At 52.8% G+C, this 21,292-nt stretch overlaps 1 protein-coding gene across 4 annotated transcripts in view; it reads right to left on the reverse strand.

Annotated features, from left to right (window-relative positions):
• The window catches only part of MLPH (melanophilin), a 391,857-nt gene that overhangs the window by 12,241 nt on the left and 358,324 nt on the right, over positions 1–21,292 (reverse strand). For all 4 annotated transcript variants that reach the window (XM_078681363.1, XM_078681362.1, XM_078681364.1 and 1 more), the window contains one exon: positions 7,474–7,571. In XM_078681363.1, coding sequence (XP_078537489.1) covers positions 7,474–7,571 — 98 coding nt within the window. The remainder of the gene's footprint in view (positions 1–7,473; positions 7,572–21,292) is intronic.

Genomic DNA, 21,292 nt, shown 5'->3' on the forward strand with positions numbered 1-21,292 from the left:
TTTGCTTAAATGAATCAAGGGAGAAGTTCTTCCATTTCCTGCGTTTGTATCGCAGGGATTGATGCCGAACAATTTCCGTTCTGTCAAGCTGTAATGTGATGGGAATAATATAATGGTCCGACCAGGGTATGGGTATAGGATCAGAGGTATGCACTCCCTGCCAATTACTAAAAACGGGGTCTAGAAGGTGTCCTAATTGATGAGAAGGCTCATTATTTATTTGATCAAGCTGAATAGATTGCAATTCCATCCGGATATCATCAGCGTTTTTATCTAGATGATCTTCGAAATGAGCATTGAGATCCCCTAGCACTAACAGTCTGGATTTCCTCAGTGCTAGATGAGTGACCGCTTCCATTAGGGTCGATGTAAACTCATGTAGTGTACCTGGCGGTCGGTATATCAGAATGCCAGAGATCGAATGATTGGGGCCAGTGTTAATTGTGAAGGTGCCGGCTTCACTGTGATCAACCTGAGTGTGTACTAGGGAACAGACTAGAGGAGCTTTCGTGGCTATGGCGATGCCGCCTCCTCTGCCGTCCTGTCTGTCCAATCTAGCTAGGGAATAGCCGTCGGGCATGGCCTGGATGATGTCCGGATCCGAGTGAGCATCTAGCCAGGTTTCAGTTAGAAAGAGGATCTGAAGATTTAGGTCTTCTAGTAGATGGTAGATTTCTAAAGCATGCTTCCGTAGGGATCTACAATTCAATAGTGCAGCTTTGATGATAGGGCCCGAGGTAGTGTCAGGGATTTGAGGAAGGGGTACAAAGCGGCACCTCGTGCATTCTGTAAGTGACTGGGCAGACATTGCGTGTATGCAATCGATAGGTGTGTCTGGTTGTAGAGCAAGTAGTGCGTGTCTGCCATACCTTATGGTATTTTGAGTTGAACTGCCAGGGCCCCTGGCCCCGCGCCCCGTCCTGTCGCGGACGGGCGCAGACGGGCTGGACTTTGGCTCGACTTCGGCGCGCTTCCGGCGCGCCCGCTGCGCCAGCCCGCTGCGCCGTCTGGTTGGGTGACACATAATATGGGGAGGAGGAGGGTGGGAGGCCGGCCCGACTTGAGCGCTGACCTCGCCTTCCTCACCCAAGATGGCGCCCACCGCCGAGTGAAATCTCGAACAAAGCGGATTTAAGTTCAATATTAAGAGGCAAGGGTGTGTAGAGTGTCAGTGTGCCTGCTATTTCAATTCCCCATTCTAAAAGCAGCCCCCAGAATAAAAAGCGGTATAATGATAAAAACGCTAAAAACGCTCTAAATTATTTTTTAAACAGCCTGTAAACAGTGCGCAAAGGTTAGCACTACCTCTTGTTTCTACTGCAGCTCGCAGCCCCAATAACCTCTCTAGGGAGAGCTACTGTAGGGCAGAGAGCACTGGGTAGGGCGCGCCTAAATACTGTGGGAGGGCGGGAGGCCGGCCCGACTTGAGCGCTGACCTCGCCTTCCTCACCCAAGATGGCGCCCACCGCCGAGTGAAATCTCGAACAAAGCGGATTTAAGTTCAATATTAAGAGGCAAGGGTGTGTAGAGTGTCAGTGTGCCTGCTATTTCAATTCCCCATTCTAAAAGCAGCCCCCAGAATAAAAAGCGGTATAATGATAAAAACGCTAAAAACGCTCTAAATTATTTTTTAAACAGCCTGTAAACAGTGCGCAAAGGTTAGCACTACCTCTTGTTTCTACTGCAGCTCGCAGCCCCAATAACCTCTCTAGGGAGAGCTACTGTAGGGCAGAGAGCACTGGGTAGGGCGCGCCTAAATACTGTGGGAGGGCGGGAGGCCGGCCCGACTTGAGCGCTGACCTCGCCTTCCTCACCCAAGATGGCGCCCACCGCCGAGTGAAATCTCGAACAAAGCGGATTTAAGTTCAATATTAAGAGGCAAGTGTAGGAAGCGTAGGAAAGATACGGAAGCCAATATGAGGTTTCTTAGGAGTTTATTAGAGACGCTGCTCTCTCCATCAAGTCAAGATCGTTATGCCCTTTAACCAACTCCCACCTTCAAAAGATGCAGCATGCATGTGCGCTAACAACTATATACACGAGATAGCCACGAGGACATCTCGTGCTATCTCGTGTCATTTACACTATATAACAGCAAGGGTGTGTAGAGTGTCAGTGTGCCTGCTATTTCAATTCCCCATTCTAAAAGCAGCCCCCAGAATAAAAAGCGGTATAATGATAAAAACGCTAAAAACGCTCTAAATTATTTTTTAAACAGCCTGTAAACAGTGCACAAAGGTTAGCACTACCTCTTGTTTCTAGTGCAGCTCGCAGCCCCAATAACCTCTCTAGGGAGAGCTACTGTAGGGCAGAGAGCACTGGGTAGGGCGCGCCTAAATACTGTGGGAGGGCGGGAAGCCTCTATAACTTTTGCCCACAGATCCTCTAGTTTGCAAACCTAAAGATCTGGCTGTAGCCCTGCTGTCCTTGAACCTCTCCAATGCAGCATCAGCTTTTTTACCGAAAAGGCCTGAACCATCAAAGGGCAAATCCATTAAAGCAGCCTGAACATTCGCAGAGAACTCGGAAGTCTTCAGCCAGGCAGCTCTTCTGGTGGCAATCGAAGACTCCATGACTCTAGCCACCGAATCCGCTGTTTCCATACCACTCTGTATGACCTGCCGAGCAGCAGCCTGCGTGTCAGAAACCACTTCATTAAAATTCTTTCTGTCCTCCTCAGGAAGCTTAGGAGACAGCTGTTTAATAGTATCCATCAAAGCATGGATATATCGACCCAGCAAACAAGTGGCATTTGTAGATTTTAGGGCCATACTGTTATGTTATGTTATGTTATATTTATTTTTATATAGCGCACGGCTACTCAAAAAGAGTGTCCCGGCGCTTTAATAATGAGACCTACGAAGAAATAACACAACACAGTAATAAAAACAGAGTGGAAGACCCAGTAAAAGAAAAAGGAAAGAAAAAAAACCTAGAGGGTAAACAGCCAGGCCTTTAAACCATTCCTAAAAGAAAGTAGGCTTGTGGCACCCCGGAGTGTGAGCGGCAGGGAGTTCCACAGCTGTGGCACCAGCAATCCAAAGGAACGGCCTCCAATACGAGCTCTTTTTACACGCGGCACCGTTGCCAGAAACAGCGATTCCGATCTGAGAGAGCGGGCCGGGTGATAGAAGGCAAGTCTCCTTTGGAGATACTTCGCTCCCACAGCATGGAGGGCTTTGTAGGCCAGGGTTATACTGCCTGACGAAAACACTTTTTTTGCATTTTGGTCCTGCTTTTTGGAATCCTTATCACCAGGTACCTGGGGAAAGCACCTGCAGATCTTTTAGAGCAGACAGCTTGTACTACCGAACTCTCTGGTAAGGGATGAGTAGACAAAAATTCAGGGTCGCCAGGAGCCACTCTATAACGCCTTGCAACGGCCTTAGAAACTGCAGGAGCCGTAAGTGGTCTATTCCATACCTCCAAGATGGGATCCGTTAGAGCCTCAGTAAAAGGAAGTATAGGCTCAACCACAGATGAAGGAGAATGGATGACTTCAGTCAGAATGTTCGACTTATACTCAATAGATGGCAAAGTCAAATTCAACAGATCTACAGCCTTTTTAATTACCACATGGTAGGGAGCCACATCTTTAGAAGGAGCATCAGACACCGTGGCCAACTCCCAATCGGGAGACAGTTCTAGACCACTTGCATCTCGTAGATCGTCAAAATAATCCTCCTGATCTTGAAGCTTACCTTCAATTTCAGCTTCCCCATAACTCTTCTCCTCCAAAAGGCGCTGCGCTTTACCCCTCGACCACTCCATTCGAATCGACGTCGTCGGATCTGGTATCGACTCCGAAGAAGCCGGAGCCGGCGTCGAATGTGGAGCTGGAGCCTGCGTCGAATGTGGAGCTGGAGCCGGCATTGAACATGGAGCTGGAGCCGGCGTCGAACATGGAGCTGGAGCCGGCATCGAACTCCGAGTTGGATCTCGAGGTCGTTCCGGAGCCGGTGAAGCCGTAAACGGCGTTGATGACTTCGGCGGCGCCAAGAGATGCCAAGGTGGAGCCGGAGCTGGCATAAACAGCAAAAACGGCGCCGGAGCATAGGCTTGGGGAACCCCCAAATTGTATGCCAACTGATCCATGGGACCAGCCGGTGCTCCAAAAGGGTACATGGCTCTCGCATAAACAACATACATGGCGTTTAAAAAATGCAAAGAGTCCTGTCCTGGACCCGTAAAAGGAGGGTACGAACCCACCGGCTGCTCCTGAGGAGGCTGCACCGGAATCGACTCCTCTTGTTCCTTGGGTTGGTGAACCGGAGTCGTCGAACCCTGAGCAACAAGAACTTCTTCTTCTTCCTCATGTCCCGAAGACTGAGACGGATCCAGAGACGGATTCAACACCAGAGCCGGTGAATGCTCCCGTGATTCCAAAGTCGAGGCCTCACCTACAGGATTCTGAACTGGAGAGGGAGATACCATGTCCTTACGATGCCTTCTAGAAGACAACTTCGTTTTCGAATCCGACTCCTTACCGGAATGGTGCCTTGAACTATGCTTCCTTCTCTTATGCTTTTTCTTAGATGATCGGGAAGCATGTCCCGAAGTTGACTTCGAAGCCGACCTCGACCGGGACCTCGACCTCGACTTTGACTTCGGGCGTCTCGAGCTCGACCTCAAACTCTTCCTGGCATCCTTACCCTTCAATTTGGCAACAAGAAGTTTTGCCTCACGTTCCCGAAGAGCCTTTGGGTTCATCTTCAAACAGGATCGACAACCCTGGACATCGTGATCCGAACCCAGACACCACAGACAGTCACCATGCGGATCTGTAATGGACATCATCTTTCCGCATGAATCACACGGCTTGAACCCAGTCTTCTTCGACGACATCACAACAGAAGACAGCAACACTGAAGAGATACAGAAAACTCACAATAGTAACAAAGTTACTATCAACTCAACAGAAGATCCCTCAAAACCGTTAGTGTTGACGACGCGGAAAAAAGGGAACTGATGTCATCAGCCTAATAAGGAGTCAGTGACGTCAGTCGGAGTCGCGCGCGATGCCATGCTCCTATGACGTCGTCCACGCCGGCGTACTACAAAAGAATTTCCTGAACGTTGCTGACGCAGGGGGATATTCACAAGATGAGGAATCCACTGGCAGATGTATCCATCAGAAAATGAGCAGGGCTATTTACTCAGAACTCTTTTCAATGACAAATGAAGACCTTTTCCAGTCTTTTCTTGCCTTTCACTGCTGTCATTGCTTTGTCACAGTACAGATTATATTTATAACCCTCTCTAGAGAGGATAGGGCTTTTTTGCCATTCCATCCCAGATTACCACAAAGTACTTCTGCTGTGTGCACATGGCATCCTTATAGATGATGGCTGCCGCATTTGGTGCCGCTTAATGTTTTCTTGTTTGATGTTGTTCGCTATTGACATGCTGCTTTGCTTCCAGAATCCCATTATGATATTTAAGGGTCTCTAATATATCGTCCCCTGGTCTTCTCGGTTCCTGACAGTGCTTAAGTTGCAACTGAATATGTGTCAGGGTCCAAAGTTTTGCTCAGAAGTCTGTAACGGGCGCTATAGTAGGTCGGGGTGCTGAATACCAAGGATGCGTATTCTTGGTTGCCCCTTAAGCCTCTTTAATCCATGTGATCCGGTCCCGCTATCTTCCCCGCCAGGACTGGACCCTCCTATAAACATACCGCTATCTGGTGTGCCAGGTGTAAGCCCCTTCGGCCGTTCTCCTGTATCGGGAAACAGTCCCGGAACAGTAACCATGACCAGGAGACCCCCGCCCCTCTCTGTATTGCAGGAACCAACAAGAGGTCGCCATCGACAGGAAGCACTCCGTTCCGACCCCGGAAGTCCCACCCCTACGGCAGCGGCAGAACAAGTGAAAATCGAACGCGAAGCCCAGAACGCCGTCGGAGCATTGTGACTGGACACTCGGACTGGCGCAGAAGACGGAGAAGAGGCGAACCCCGAGGAAGACGTGTGGTCGGAAGATTGGTGGAGTCCCTAGGAGGTGGCTGAAGAGCTGCCGCGACTCACTGGAGAGTTGCGGTGGACCGTGTGAGTACCCGTAATCCCACCTCAGAGTACGCTAGGTGCTCGTTGTAATTACTGTGTAAATATCGCTCTCTTAGGCACAAACCACGTAATAAATTGCACTGTATGATATTTGTAAAGCACCCTCCATGTATAAAAGCCCTTCCTCCCCTCACGTACCTATCTGACACTCTCTCGCTACATCCCTATCCTTCGCTTCTCCAACCCCCCCCCCCTTGCGATACCTCCCTTCCTCACGGTCTTCTCTTTCCTCTCCTCACTACCTGGGTGTCGGTGAATGCACACTCATCAGAGTACCCGCCAGGACTAACGGTTCTTTGTTTCTCTTATTGCCCTCCGAAGTTCATCCCCGACATCAGAACCGCCACAGGACCCGGACCCAAGCCACGAAGAAAGGACCCGGACCCAAGCCCCGAAGAAGGACCCGGACTCTCCTTTGGACCCCTTTTTCTTTTGACCCTACTGTTCCCTGACTTTGTGTATAATAAATACCGGCATAGCCCACTATATCCGGCCTCCTTGCCTGATTTTCCAGCCTGCAGCACACCCACCATCACAATCCACTACTACACACTCCTAGCACCGTTACCTTACTCCTGCAGGTTCTTTTTTATCCCTACTTTCTCCCTTTGTTACTGTTTTCCATCTTTCTCTTCCACGTCCTTTCCCCATTTTCTGTTATTTCTACCTGGGTAAAAGTCTGATGAGGAAAAACAAATGTCGGTCCCCATAAGTGAATGCTGGTGCCACCACCACCCCTCCCTGCCCCCAACCCACCGGCAGAAATAAAGCTCTGCAGTTGCATGTACACCCCAAATCTCTCTTTCATATCTCTTTTCCATCTCTATTCCAGATGATTGAGTTTTAACTCTTTGCAGCTTTCTCTCGAGATGGTGTACAGCTAGAGGTGCACAATGATGGTCAAAAAGACCGGAGGAGTAAAGTGGTTTTCTAGACAAACTTGTAAGGACATTTGTGTTGTATGCTTGGCGGCATGGCACCTGTTGGAATCTTGTTTCCACGCTATGTTATACCCTGTTATGTGTAGATAGTCTGGCAAAGCACTCGATTATTGTTGCACACTGAATGCTTTACAAATCTTTTCCTTCTCACGTGTGATAAAAAGTACTTGTGTACTGTAAAGATTACTATAAGTATTCATTTACTATCTGTTCTTGTGACATCACAAACGTAATTCAAGATTTGTTGGAGACAAAGGGATTGTTTGTGAGTTTAAAATGAAAATGGATAAACACCCTCTGTGCACCCCTCCTCTGCAGAGGTCATGCACGTCTTTCGCCATAAAATGACACTGTTGCAGCAATTTTCTCCAAATCAAGTTGCCAAAACACTGTCCAGTTCACCCCCACCCCCTCCCTTTTCTGAAGCAGACACCAGCAGAAAGTTTTGAGAAACTCTTATTTATAGCTACCGCAAAGATTCGGTCCAGTTTCTTATTTTTTCCGTAGGCATTTCTCTGGGTTAAGGATCCTCTGTAAAATGCATTGCGGTCAAAACCATCAGGGCCATCTATGGAGATGGAAAACACAATTATTTTTCAGCAACTGCCATCTACACTGGTGAATTTATTATTCCTAACACATCAGCAAAAAAGACTGCGTGATTTTCTACAGTTTCTAGACAGCATATCCCTCCCCAATCACATCTACTACCCACTCACAACTGCTGCCCCCTTCAAAAAGGAAGTTAAAATGGATAGTTTGGTTTTAGATATATTTTAGATTTTAGCTTTTCTGCAATCAAATGATATAACTATGCAGATCCCATAGAAAGTAAGCAATTTAAAAAAAAAAAACATTTTTATTAGCATTTTTTTTTAAAACAGAGCGATACAATGTCTCTCGGAAAAATAGAATATGGTATGCATTTGAGTTTGGGACCAGAAATCTTTGTAATTACATCATTAACACAAGAGCTGAACATTATATATGGCAAATCAAGGGTTGCGGAGTACACCCTGGGTGGAGCCGCATCATTCGGTATCAGAGCCAGTGTCGTCTGCATCAGAAGGTGGGTCAAAAATGTCTCCTCTATATTTATTCCATGCCCCCCATACCCTTTTCCATTTCTTAGGACATCTTCTGTTCCGGTACACAGCCCGTTCTGCAATCATTGCAGCGTCCATGTCCTGTTTCCAGGTCGCTATGGATGGTGGCAACCCCCCACCCCACCTTTGTGCTATATTCCTCTTCGCCACCATCATACCTATTGTCATCCAGTTCTGCCCATATAGCGTGAGATCATTGGGCTCCCACACGTTCAGGAGGCATCGTTTGGGGTCTGGGAGTATGGATATTTCCTCAGATTGTGACATGGTGCGCATCACTTGTGCCCAATATTGCGCAATTCGGGGGCATTCCCATATTGTGTGGTAGAAGTTCCCTATTTCCCCGCATCCCCTCAGACAGTAAGGGTCTGCAATCCTGTTCATCTTGTGTAGTGCATCCCTTGTGTAATATGACCTGTGCAATATACGGAGTTGTACTAGGCGTAAACGCGCGGGGATACCTATTTCTTTTGGAGATGAAGTCGCCTCCTGCCATTCCGTGGCATCCATGTCGCCACAGTCATGTACCCATTTCTTCCGCAAGGCCTCTAGGGGGTCAGGCAGATTATTTACAAGTTTTCTGTAGGTTAGCGATGTTGCTTTTGAAGGCATAAAGTCTGTCAGCAGTCTGTCCTCTAGTGGGGACGCCTCTGGGATATCTGTACCAGGTTTGAACACCGTCGTCAAGGCATGACGTATCTGTGTATATCTGAAGCGTTCAGTCAGCGCCAGCTCATATTGTTGTTGCAGTGTTTCGAAAGGCAGTACGTGCCCTCTCTGCCACAGGTCTCCAATGGTGGAGATGCCAATTGCATCCCAACGGTCGAAGCCCTTGGAGTGCCGCAATTGTCCAAGTTGTTTTATGTCCCATAGCGGGGTGAGCTGCGTTAGCACTCCCCGCCATTTCAGTCTGCACAACGCCGCATGCCACACGGTGAGTGTTCCGTAGTGGGACGATTTTCGATGCTACTAGCGATGTATCGTACAGGGGAGTCAGCATTCCGGAGAATCCCAACTGCGCCCTGTCCACCTTTAGGGCCGGCTCAGACTGGGGAAGATGAAGCCATTGATTAACAATCTTCAGCTGTGACGCCCAGTAGTACAGGAGCACATCTGGGAGCGCTATGCCTCCGTCGTACCAGCCACGCGTGAGTTTGGCTTGCGCTATTCGAGCAGGTTTAGAGCCCCACAATAGCACTGAGACTTGTGCTGTGATGGTTTTAAAGTATGCGGGGGGGACAGGATAGGGCGTGTTTTCTAGAGCATATAGGAAGCGGGGCAGGGCCATCATTTTGAATAGGGCAGCCCTGCCCAGCAGTGTCAGCGGTAGCGACTCCCAGTGACGAATGTCACGTTTGAGGCGGTCAAGGGGGGGGCTGTAGGTTTTGCCTGTGGAAGGAAGCAGGGTCAGCTGTAATGTGTATCCCTAAATATTTAAACCCGTCGACCGAGATCCGTAGCGGGCAGGTGTCTGGCAGGCTCGGTGCAGGGCCGCGCAGTATGTGCATGGTGGACTTGGACCAGTTGATCGAATAGCCGGAAGCTCGACCATAGACCGTGAAAACATCTAATAGCGTGTTAATCGAGCGCCTGGGGGCAGTGAGGTATATCAGCACATCGTCGGCGTATAAGGAAATTTTATCTTCCCAGTCATCCGTCCAGCGGATACCCCTGATCGTTGGTTCCCACCTTACCCATTCAGCCAAGGGTTCCAGGACCATGGCGAACAGCAACGGGGAGAGTGGACAGCCCTGGCGCGTGCCTCTATATAGGGGAAAGTCCGCCGAGATATGGCCATTCGCCGCCACATGTGCCATCGGCCTTGCATATAGCAGACGGATCCAGGAGCAGAATTTCTGGCCGAAACCGAAGTGACGTAAAACCGCAAATAAAAAGGGCCAGTGGACTGTGTCGAACGCCATATGGGCGTCAAGAGACAGTATCACCGCGGGCTCTAACAGATATTTTGCCCGCGCAAGTGCACCGTGCACTCTGCGTAGGTTAAGTGCTGTGCTTCTGCCCGGCATAAACCCGGATTGATCTTTATGTATAAGTTTGGTCAGATAAGGCGTGAGACGCTGCGCCAACAGTTTCGCAAGTATTTTGGCCTCCGCGTTAATGAGGGAAATTGGGCGCTATGACGTACATTGGTCTGCTGGTTTCCCCGGTTTGAGGATCGCCACAATCGTGGCCGTTCGCTGATCTGGCGGGAGTTCACCTGTCTCTAGGCTATCCTTGAACATATGTAGCAGGTGCGGTGCGAGTGTTTCCGCCTGTTGCTTATATAAGTCTACTGGTATCCCGTTGGGCCCCAGCGCTTTACCCGTCTGTAGGGCTTTGATCGCCAGTTGTATCTCCTCGGTCGTTAAGTCTACGTCCAAGGCCCGCGTCTCCTCCTCAGTCAACACTGGCATTTTGAGATCTTTGATATAAGTGTATGCCTCGTCTTCCGAGATTGTGGACGTGGACGCGTATACCGTTTTGTAGTGAGTCCCCAAAGCCTGCACTATTGCACCAGGATCCCTAATGGGGGCATCGCCCTGTACCGTCAGTTGTGCTATCCGCCTGTCACGTCTGTCTCGTCTGTCCAGCCAGGCCAGTAATTTGCCCGCTTTGTCCCCCATCTCGTAAACTCTGTGTCGTGTGGCAGACAGTTGCAATTGGACCTTCTCTGTGAGATGTGCTTTGTGTTGTTGTATTGCTATTCGCAAAGCGTGCGCCGTAGTGGGGTTTGGATCTTCCGCATGCTGCGCCTCAACTTCCGTCACCGCTGTTTCTAGGGTTAACTGCTCCGCCTGCCCCTCCCGCTTAAGCGCTGTGATGGAGACTATCGCACATCCCCGAATTACTGTTTTGTAAGCCTCCCATAGAGTGGCAGCTGAAGACAACGAACCCGTGTTGTCCCTGAAGTATTGTTTGGTTCCCACTCTCAGCTCCTTTTTGACCTTAGAATTATGTAGGTATGATGCGTGGATAGGATAAATCCGACGCCGTATGGGTTGGTGATGTGTATAGGTAAGTAGCAGCGGGGAGTGGTCTGAAATACCTCGTGGCCTTATCTCAATTCTGGAGACAGTACCAGGCCCACCCGGAGAGCTAAGAAAATAATCGAGCCTGGTGAGAGTGTTATGAACGTCGGAGTGGTATGTGTATTGTCGGCCCTGGGGGTTGTATTTCCTCCATTGGTCTTCCAGTCCCATCGCAGTCATGAAACCTGCCAGGCGTGTTGCGTTAGCTGGGGCCAATTTCGGGGGGACCCTATCCTGCAGGCTATTAGCTATCAGATTGAAATCTCCCCCCAGAAGTAAACCTCCCTCGGGGAGCCCAAGTATAAAAGTGCTAAGGTCTGCTAGGGCTGCTGCCTGTAGTGCAGGCGGAATGTATACTGAGACGATGTTGATGGGTTTTCCCTCCCACTGTGCGTGTATAGCGGCAAATCTTCCTGCCGTATCCGACCTGGCAGACTGGACAAGTAGGGGGAACTGCTTCTTGACTAGGACGCCTACTCCCCTTGACCCAGAGGTGAACTCAGAGTGTACCATCATCTGGAAACCCCAGCGATCCATAGCTTTCACAGCCGTGCCTGTGAGATGCGTTTCCTGTAGGAGGACCACTGCAACCCCTTCCCTCTTGATGTGTTTCAGGACCAGTCCCCGCTTGACCTTGTCCCCAAGGCCCCGGACATTCCAGGAAAGTATCGACAGAGACGGTGTCACAGCAGTTCCACCTCCCCGTCGAGTCAAAAGTGTGTCAGCCCCCATCATCCTGGATCAGTGTGCTCAGCAGACAAATAATCGTTTCTGTGATTCCCAACATCATGCCAATCAGAGTAGTCAAGAGTATCGTTGCAACTAAAACCATAACTAACAACATAGAACATTCCCTCCTTCCCTCCCCCCTCCCTGCCTCCCTGCTTCGCGGACCCCAAACTGCCCGCCACCCCAACTCAGCAGAGTGCTAACTACCCCAGTCAAAGGACAACGTTGCTTACAAGAGCTTGAGGGGGGGGGTGAAAGTACAAGGGGGACCAGTAGCCCCCGACAGTTTCAGTGTCCCAGTTCACTTGTAAAGTCTCAGTAGTACACCAAGGAGGTCAGTGTCCATAAGGACTAGTTCAACGTCTCTGCGGTAGTTCTCAACAATAAGAAAAAATAAAAAGGTTTAGACACTTCCCTTAATGCAGCAGGAGTCAGTCACCAGAGTCCTCGATTGGGCCTGTCTCAGCCTTCTCCTCCTGCCCGGTCAATGCATGCTCGCCGGACTGTTCTCGTCTCCTTCGCCTGCTGTTCTCCTTGCCCGTGCCCTCCGCCGGTCTCCACCCTTCGAGCCAGTCGTGTGCCTCCTCCGGCGTGTCGAAGAACCACGTTTTTTTCTCAGCCACCACCCTGAGGCGCGGCGGGAAGAGCATGGAGTATGGTTACTCACGAGATCGCAGTGTTTTCTTCACCTCGATGAAACTTCTCTGTTTCGCCGCCACCGCCGTCGTGTAGTCAGGAAAAATTAAAACTTCTGAGTTATGTATGCGTATGGGCGGCGCGACCCTCGCCGTTTGTAGGATGGCATCGCGATCCCTAAAGTTGAATATGCGTGCCACAACAGGTCTTGGTCGTGCCCCTGAGCGAGGACGCCCCCCCGGGGCTCTGTGCGCCCGCTCCACCGAGAAGAAGTTGGAGAGGCCTTAAGGCTGCAGCACATTCCTTACTAGGTCTTCCACATATAGGTCCATGGCAGGCCCCCCTTCCGATTCTGGCAGGCCAATAAGGCGGATATTATTGCGCCTGGAGCGCCCTTCCTGGTCATCCATCTTGTCTGCCAGGATTTTATTGTCCTCCTCCAATCGCGCCACTCTTTTCAATAGCGACGCCGTGTCAGATGTAAGTGTTGTAGTGACCTGTTCAACCGTGGATACTCTCGCCGACATCTTCTGTAGATCAGCCCGCAGGAGCGTGACGTCCGTGGAGATGGTGCCCACCGTGGTCTGCACCTGCGTCAGGGCCGCCATAATGTCTTCCAGGGTTATGGCCGAAACCGCGCCACCCTCTGCACCCTTTACGCTGGTTCTTTTTTGCTCCGGCAGCGGTGGAAAGTCCTTGGCGTAAGCAAATTTATCCAATTTGCTCTGCTGGGTCCCTCGATTGCCCCTGCCGCCCATTGTGGTTCAAAGGGGGGGGGGCGTTGCCCCAGGCCACACCGGGCAGAAGAGGGGATGTGCCGCAGATCGGGGTTTGAGTCGGTTGGTAGGAGGGTAAAGCCTGTCCCTTCACGTGTCGGGGGATGTCAGTCCCAGGTTATTATCACTGCTGTTGTGTGTGCTGGCCTCTGTGATGAATGCCGGAGGAATCCCGCCGCTGCGGGTTGTGGTGGATCGTGCGTCACGCCGCTGCCGGGTCTGGTGGGGACAGCCATCCCAAGGTCTAATGCCGCCGCTGTGCCACTGAGAAGCAGGGGAGGGGGCGGGGGAGGCTGTAGTGAACCCCTCGCCTGGCGCGTGTGTTGTCCTCCGAGGTGGACACAGGAGGAATCCCGCCGCTGCAGGCTGCGGTGGGTCGTCAGGGCCACGAGTCAAGCCACCGCTGGGCCTGGTGGGGATATCAGTCCCCGGGCTTTGTCGCCGCCGTTGTGCCGCTGGGAAGTCGGAGTGTAGGAGTGGCCCTTCCGCTCAGCGCGTGTGCTTTCTTTCGCGGAGGACGCAGGAGGGGTTCCGTCGCCTCTGGCTGTGGTGGGTCATCAAGGGTCGTGATTCAAGCCGCCGCCGGGACCGGTGTTGTCAGCGGTCACCAGCGGCTCAGGCTCAGCCTCTCCGACGGGAGTTGGAACGCAGCGGGCCCTCCCATGTGGTCTTTAATGGGCCGATGTCGGGCAGGGGGGAGGGCGCGGGGGCCAGCCAAGTCGTCACTCACCCGCCTCCCGGCGTCCAATTCAGCCCCGCGTACACACTCGATGGCCCCGAAGGCGCCTCCTCGGTCAGTCCGCCAAATCTAGGCCGGTGCTTCTGGCGCCAATGCAGGCCGCAGCGTGTCTCACGACGTAGCTCGGGTCTCCGGCGTCGTGGCGAGCTCAGAGAGGGGTCGCTGCACGTCAAATCACCTCCGCTGCACTGTTGTCGCGTCTGGGGTACTGGAAGACAGGATTAATTGCCGGATTGATGCTGGGCTACGGTCTCACCCTCGGAGCCTCACCAGAACGCGGCCATCTTGGTCGATCGCCGGCCACGCCCCCGAAAGTAAGCAATTTTAACTCCACTTAAGCTCAACACTCTGCATTCATGTCCAGAAATTAGTATATTTGCAAAGTACAATTTAAAACATGTGAGGGTAAAGCAAATCCTCACCTTCTCTATTGAGCTCATGGATGTTAAACATACACTTAGAAAATTAGAATGAACGTGGAAGAGTAATCTTTCTGATGACTCATTTTGTCTCCTTAAATATCCATATATCCAAAAAAGCTCTGATAGCATAACCAAAATTATCTGTCATTGCTGCGTCCTTAATTGTATTTCTATTCTCCCCGTGTGCCCCTGACTGTTTGCCGCCACTGCTAGTAACTTTTCTTTCATTGCTGCGTCCTTAATTGTATTTCTGTTCTCTTCGTGCTGCTGTGCCCCCTGTTTTCACCGGTGTGCCCGTGATTGTACTTCGGTCCTCTCCGTGCTCCCGCTGACCCACCCAGCTCCCTGCCGCTGCTCCCCCGCGGCCCCACCCCCGTTCCTTCAGCCTCACCTTGCATCGCTCCCCTCCCCACTCGCCACCCCGCCTCCCAGCTGCTCCTCCCTCCCACTGAGTACTTAGGTGGGGTCCGCGAGGCGGGGAGCTGTGACCTGACCTGACCTGGTCAGTGCCAGTTGCTCCACCCGCCGCCTGGCCCACCTGCGTGTGCCCAGTCCCCGTTTGCCGCCGCCACTGCTAGTAACTTTTCTTTCATTGCTGCGTCCTTAATTGTATTTCTATTCTCCCCGTGCTGTTGTATTTGCGTCCTTAATTGTATTTCTATTCTCCCCGTGTGCCCCTGACTGTTTGCTGCCACTGCTAGTAACTTTTCTTTCATTGCTGCGTCCTAAATTGTATTTCTATTCTCCCCGTGTCTATTTGCATCCTTAATTGTATTTCTATTCTCCCCGTGTGCCCCTGACTGTTTGCCGCCACTGCTAGTAACTTTTCTTTCATTGCTGCATCCTTAATTGTATTTCTGTTCTCTTCGTGCTGCTGTGCCCCCTGTTTTCACTGGTGTGCCCGTGATTGTACTTCGGTCCTCTCCGTGCTCCCGCTGACCCACCCCGCTCCCTGCCGCTGCTCCCCTGCGGCCCCACCCCCGTTCCTTCAGCCTCACCTCGCATCGCTCCCCTCCCCACTCGCCACCCCGCTCCCGCCTCCCAGCTGCTCCTCCCTCCCACTGAGTACTTAGGTGGGGTCCGCGATGCGGGGAGCTGTGACCTGACCTGACCTGGTCAGTGCCGGTCGCTCCACCCGCAGCGTGCGCCACCTGCGTGTGCCCAGTCCCCGTTTGCCGCCGCCACTGTTAGTAACTTTTCTTTCATTGCTGCGTCCTTAATTGTATTTCTATTCTTCCCGTGCTGTTGTATTTGCGTCCTTAATTGTATTTCTATTCTCCCCGTGTGCCCCTGACTGTTTGCCGCCACTGCTAGTAACTTTTCTTTCATTGCTGCGTCCTTAATTGTATTTCTATTCTCCCCGTGCTGTTGTATTTGCATCCTTAATTGTATTTCTATTCTCCCCGTGTGCCCCTGACTGTTTGCCGCCACTGCTAGTAACTGTTCTTTCATTGCTGCATCCTTAATTGTATTTCTGTTCTCTTCGTGCTGCTGTGCCCCCTGTTTTCACTGGTGGGCCCGTGATTGTACTTCGGTCCTCTCCGTGCTCCCGCTGACCCACCCCGCTCCCTGCCGCTGCTCCCCCGCTGCCCCACCCCCGTTCCTTCAGCCTCACCTCGCATCGCTCCCCTCCCCACTCGCCACCCCGCTCCCGCCTCCCACTGAGTACTTAGGTGGGGTCCGCGATGTGGGGAGCTGTGACCTGACCTGACCTGGTCAGTGCCGGTCGCTCCACCCGCCGCGTGGGCCACCTGCGTGTGCCCAGTCCCCGTTTGCCGCCGCCACTGCTAGTAACTTTTCTTTCATTGCTGCGTCCTTAATTGTATTTCTATTCTCCCCGTGCTGTTGTATTTGCGTCCTTAATTGTATTTCTATTCTCCCCGTGTGCCCCTGACTGTTTGCCGCCACTGCTAGTAACTTTTCGTTCATTGCTGCGTCCTTAATTGCATTTCTATTCTCCCCGTGCTGTTGTATTTGCATCCTTATTTGTATTTCTATTCTCCCCGTGTGCCCCTGACTGTTTGCCGCCACTGCTAGTAACTTTTCTTTCATTGCTGCATCCTTAATTGTATTTCTGTTCTCTTCGTGCTGCTGTGCCCCCTGTTTTCACTGGTGTGCCCGTGATTGTACTTCGGTCCTCTCCGTGCTCCCGCTGACCCACCCCGCTCCCTGCCGCTGCTTCCCCGCGGCCCCACCCCCGTTCCTTCAGCCTCACCTCGCATCGCTCCCCTCCCCACTCGCCAGCCCGCTCCCGCCTCCCAGCTGCTCCTCCCTCCCACTGATTACTTAGGTGGGGTCCGCGAGGCGGGGAGCTGTGACCTGACCTGACCTGGTCAGTGCCGGTCGCTCCACCCGCCGCGTGGCCCACCTGCGTGTGCCCAGTCCCCGTTTGCCGCCGCCACTGCTAGTACCTTTTCTTTCATTGCTGTGTCCTTAATTGTATTTCTATTCTCCCCGTGCTGTTGTATTTGCGTCCTTAATTGTATTTCTATTCTCCCCGTGTGCCCCTGACTGTTTGCCGCCACTGCTAGTAACGTTTCTTTCATTGCTGCGTCCTTAATTATATTTGTATTCTCCCCATGCTGTTGTATTTGTGTCCTTAATTGTATTTCTATTCTCCCCGTGTGCCCCTGATTGTTTGCCGCCACTGCTAGTAACTTTTCTTTCATTGCTGTGTCCTTAATTGTATTTCTGTTCTCTTCGTGCTGCTGTGCCCCCTGTTTTCACTGGTGTGCCCGTGATTGTACTTCGGTCCTCTTCGAGCTCCCTCTGACCCACCCCGCTCCCTGCCGCTGCTCCCCCGTGGCCCCACCCCCGTTCCTTCAGCCTCACCTCGCATCGCTCCCCTCCCCACTCGCCACCCCGCTCCCGCCTCCCAGCTGCTCCTCCCTCCCACTGAGTACTTAGGTGGGGTCCGCGATGCGGGGAGCTGTGACCTGACCTGACCTGGTCAGTGCCGGTCGCTCCACCCGCAGCGTGCGCCACCTGCGTGTGCCCAGTCCCTGTTTGCCGCCGCCACTGCTAGTAACTTTTCTTTCATTGCTGCGTCCTTAATTGTATTTCTATTCTTCCCGTGCTGTTGTATTTGCGTCCTTAATTGTATTTCTATTCTCCCCGTGTGCCCCTGACTGTTTGCCGCCACTGCTAGTAACTTTTCTTTCATTGCTGCGTCCTTAATTGTATTTCTATTCTCTCCGTGCTGTTGTATTTGCATCCTTAATTGTATTTCTATTCTCCCCGTGTGCCCCTGACTGTTTGCCGCCACTGCTAGTAACTTTTCTTTCATTGCTGCATCCTTAATTGTATTTCTGTTCTCTTCGTGCTGCTGTGCCCCCTGTTTTCACTGGTGGGCCCGTGATTGTACTTCGGTCCTCTCCGTGTTCCCGCTGACCCACCCCGCTCCCTGCCGCTGCTCCCCCGCTGCCCCACCCCCGTTCCTTCAGCCTCACCTCGCATCGCTCCCCACCCCACTCGCCACCCCGCTCCCGCCTCCCACTGAGTACTTAGGTGGGGTCCGCGATGCGGGGAGCTGTGACCTGACCTGACCTGGTCAGTGCCGGTCGCTCCACCCGCCGCGTGGGCCACCTGCGTGTGCCCAGTCCCCGTTTGCCGCCGCCACTGCTAGTAACTTTTCTTTCATTGCTGCGTCCTTAATTGTATTTCTATTCTCCCCGTGCTGTTGTATTTGCGTCCTTAATTGTATTTCTATTCTCCCCGTGTGCCCCTGACTGTTTGCCGCCACTGCTAGTAACTTTTCTTTCATTGCTGCGTCCTTAATTGTATTTCTATTCTCCCCGTGCTGTTGTATTTGCATCCTTAATTGTATTTCTATTCTCCCTGTGTGCCCCTGACTGTTTGCCGCCACTGCTAGTAACTTTTCTTTCATTGCTGCATCCTTAATTGTATTTCTGTTCTCTTCGTGCTGCTGTGCCCCCTGTTTTCACTGGTGTGCCCGTGATTGTACTTCGGTCCTCTCCATGCTCCCGCTGACCCACCCCGCTCCCTGCCGCTGCTTCCCCGCGGCCCCACCCCCGTTCCTTCAGCCTCACCTCGCATCGCTCCCCTCCCCACTCGCCACCCCGCTCCCGCCTCCCAGCTGCTCCTCCCTCCCACTGATTACTTAGGTGGGGTCCGCGAGGCGGGGAGCTGTGACCTGACCTGACCTGGTCAGTGCCGGTCGCTCCACCCGCCGCGTGGCCCACCTGCGTGTGCCCAGTCCCCGTTTGCCGCCGCCACTGCTAGTAACTTTTCTTTCATTGCTGTGTCCTTAATAGTATTTCTATTCTCCCCGTGCTGTTGTATTTGCGTCCTTAATTGTATTTCTATTCTCCCCGTGTGCCCCTGACTGTTTGCCGCCACTGCTAGTAACGTTTCTTTCATTGCTGCGTCCTTAATTATATTTCTATTCTCCCCATGCTGTTGTATTTGCGTCCTTAATTGTATTTCTATTCTCCCCGTGTGCCCCTGATTGTTTGCCGCCACTGCTAGTAACTTTTCTTTCATTGCTGTGTCCTTAATTGTATTTCTGTTCTCTTCGTGCTGCTGTGCCCCCTGTTTTCACTGGTGTGCCCGTGATTATACTTCGGTCCTCTTCGAGCTCCCGCTGACCCACCCCGCTCCCTGCCGCTGCTCCCCCGCGGCCCCACCCCCGTTCCTTCAGCCTCACCTCGCATCGCTCCCCTCCCCACTCGCCACCCCGCTCCCGCCTCCCAGCTGCTCCTCCCTCCCACTGAGTACTTAGGTGGGGTCCGCGATGCGGGGAGCTGTGACCTGACCTGACCTGGTCAGTGCCGGTCGCTCCACCCGCAGCGTGGGCCACCTGCGTGTGCCCAGTCCCCGTTTGCCGCCGCCACTGCTAGTAACTTTTCTTTCATTGCTGCGTCCTTAATTGTATTTCTATTCTTCCCGTGCTGTTGTATTTGCGTCCTTAATTGTATTTCTATTCTCCCCGTGTGCCCCTGACTGTTTGCCGCCACTGCTAGTAACTTTTCTTTCATTGCTGCGTCCTTAATTGTATTTCTATTCTCCCCGTGCTGTTGTATTTGCATCCTTAATTGTATTTCTATTCTCCCCGTGTGCCCCTGACTGTTTGCCGCCACTGCTAGTAACTTTTCTTTCATTGCTGCATCCTTAATTGTATTTCTGTTCTCTTCGTGCTGCTGTGCCCCCTGTTTTCACTGGTGTGCCCGTGATTGTACTTCGGTCCTCTCCGTGCTCCCGCTGACCCACCCCGCTCCCTGCCGCTGCTCCCCCGCTGCCTCACCCCCGTTCCTTCAGCCTCACCTCGCATCGCTCCCCTCCCCACTCGCCACCCCGCTCCCGCCTCCCAGCTGCTCCTCCCTCGCTCCGCCCCCCCACTCTCCATTTATGGCAGAGTCCGTCCGTGCGCGCAGCGTTCACGCGCAGCGGGTGCGCCAAAGGCAAGCCCGTCTGCGCCCGTCCGCGCCTGGACCGCGCCCGGCACCAGAACCCCTGGCTCCCGCAGATGCCATCCCACCCGCAGGACGTACGACACCGCCACCCTCAGCGCACTCAACACCGGACGCCTCCCCGGATGCCATCAAGCTACCCCAGGGCGCACCCACGGACCCTTCACCTGCCAACCCTGCAAGTTCGCCGGCATCCGGACCTGCAACCCACCCGCACACGCCAAGCCAAGCACCAACAGCAACCACCTGAAGTGCATCCTGCTCAACACCCGCTCCGTCCACAGACACGCTGTGGAACTATGGGACCTGCTCGACACCACATCCCCGGACGTCGCCTTCCTCACGGAGACCTGGATGAACACCTCCTCAGCGCCCGACATCGCCATAGCCATCCCGGACAGATACAAAATCACCCGGAGGGACCGCGTCAACCAGACTGGAGGAGGCATCGCCATCGTCCACAAGAACACCATTCGCATCTCGATCAACTCCGAAGACACCCTCACAGCTGCCGAACATCTTCACTTCCAGATACACACCGACCCCAAGACCACACTCAAAGGCACCCTCATCTACAGACCCCCAGGACCCCGCACACCATTCAGCGAAGACATCGCAGACTTCATCAGCCCACAAGCCCTCCCCTCCGCCGACTACATCTTCCTAGGGGATCTCAACTTCCACCTGGAGAACAACAACGGCAAAAACACCACCACCCTACTGGACAACCTCGCTAACCTCGGACTCAAGCATCTGGTGAACACCCCCACCCACTACGCCTTGACCCAATCTTCTCCTCCAGCAAACACATCTCCTTCAGCCACTCCACCGGACTCCACTGGACTGACCACAGCTGCGTCCACTTCAGCTTCAGAAAGACCACAACTCACCACCTCCCCCAACAGGTCCCCCGCAGGAACTGGAACAAGATCACCACCGACCAGCTCACCGCATCACTGAACCAGGACCCTCCCGCCAAATCAACGGACCCCAACCAAGCAGCCCACAACTTCGCACAATGGATCAACAACTGCGCCGACGACCTCGCACCCCTGAAAACCCACCCCAGCAGACCCGGAAGCAAGAAAGCCCCGTGGTTCAATGACGACCTCAAGAACTCCAAGAAGAACTGCCGCACCCTCGAGAAAGCCTGGCGATAGAACACAACCACAGACAACATGACCGCCCTCAAGCACGCCACCCGCAAACACCACCAGCTGATCCACACCACCAAGAAGACAGCATTCAAGGAACGATTAGACAACAACGCACACAACAGCAAGGAGCTCTTCAGCATCGTCAAAGAGCTCTCCAACCCCAGCGCCGGAAACAACGACATCACTCCCTCACACGACCTCTGCGACTCACTCGCCACGTTCTTCCACAACAAGATCGCAGACATACACAACAGCTTCGGCGAACA

The sequence above is a fragment of the Lissotriton helveticus genome, chromosome 3_1, assembly GCF_964261635.1.
Source record: "Lissotriton helveticus chromosome 3_1, aLisHel1.1, whole genome shotgun sequence".
Taxonomy (NCBI): domain Eukaryota; kingdom Metazoa; phylum Chordata; class Amphibia; order Caudata; family Salamandridae; genus Lissotriton; species Lissotriton helveticus.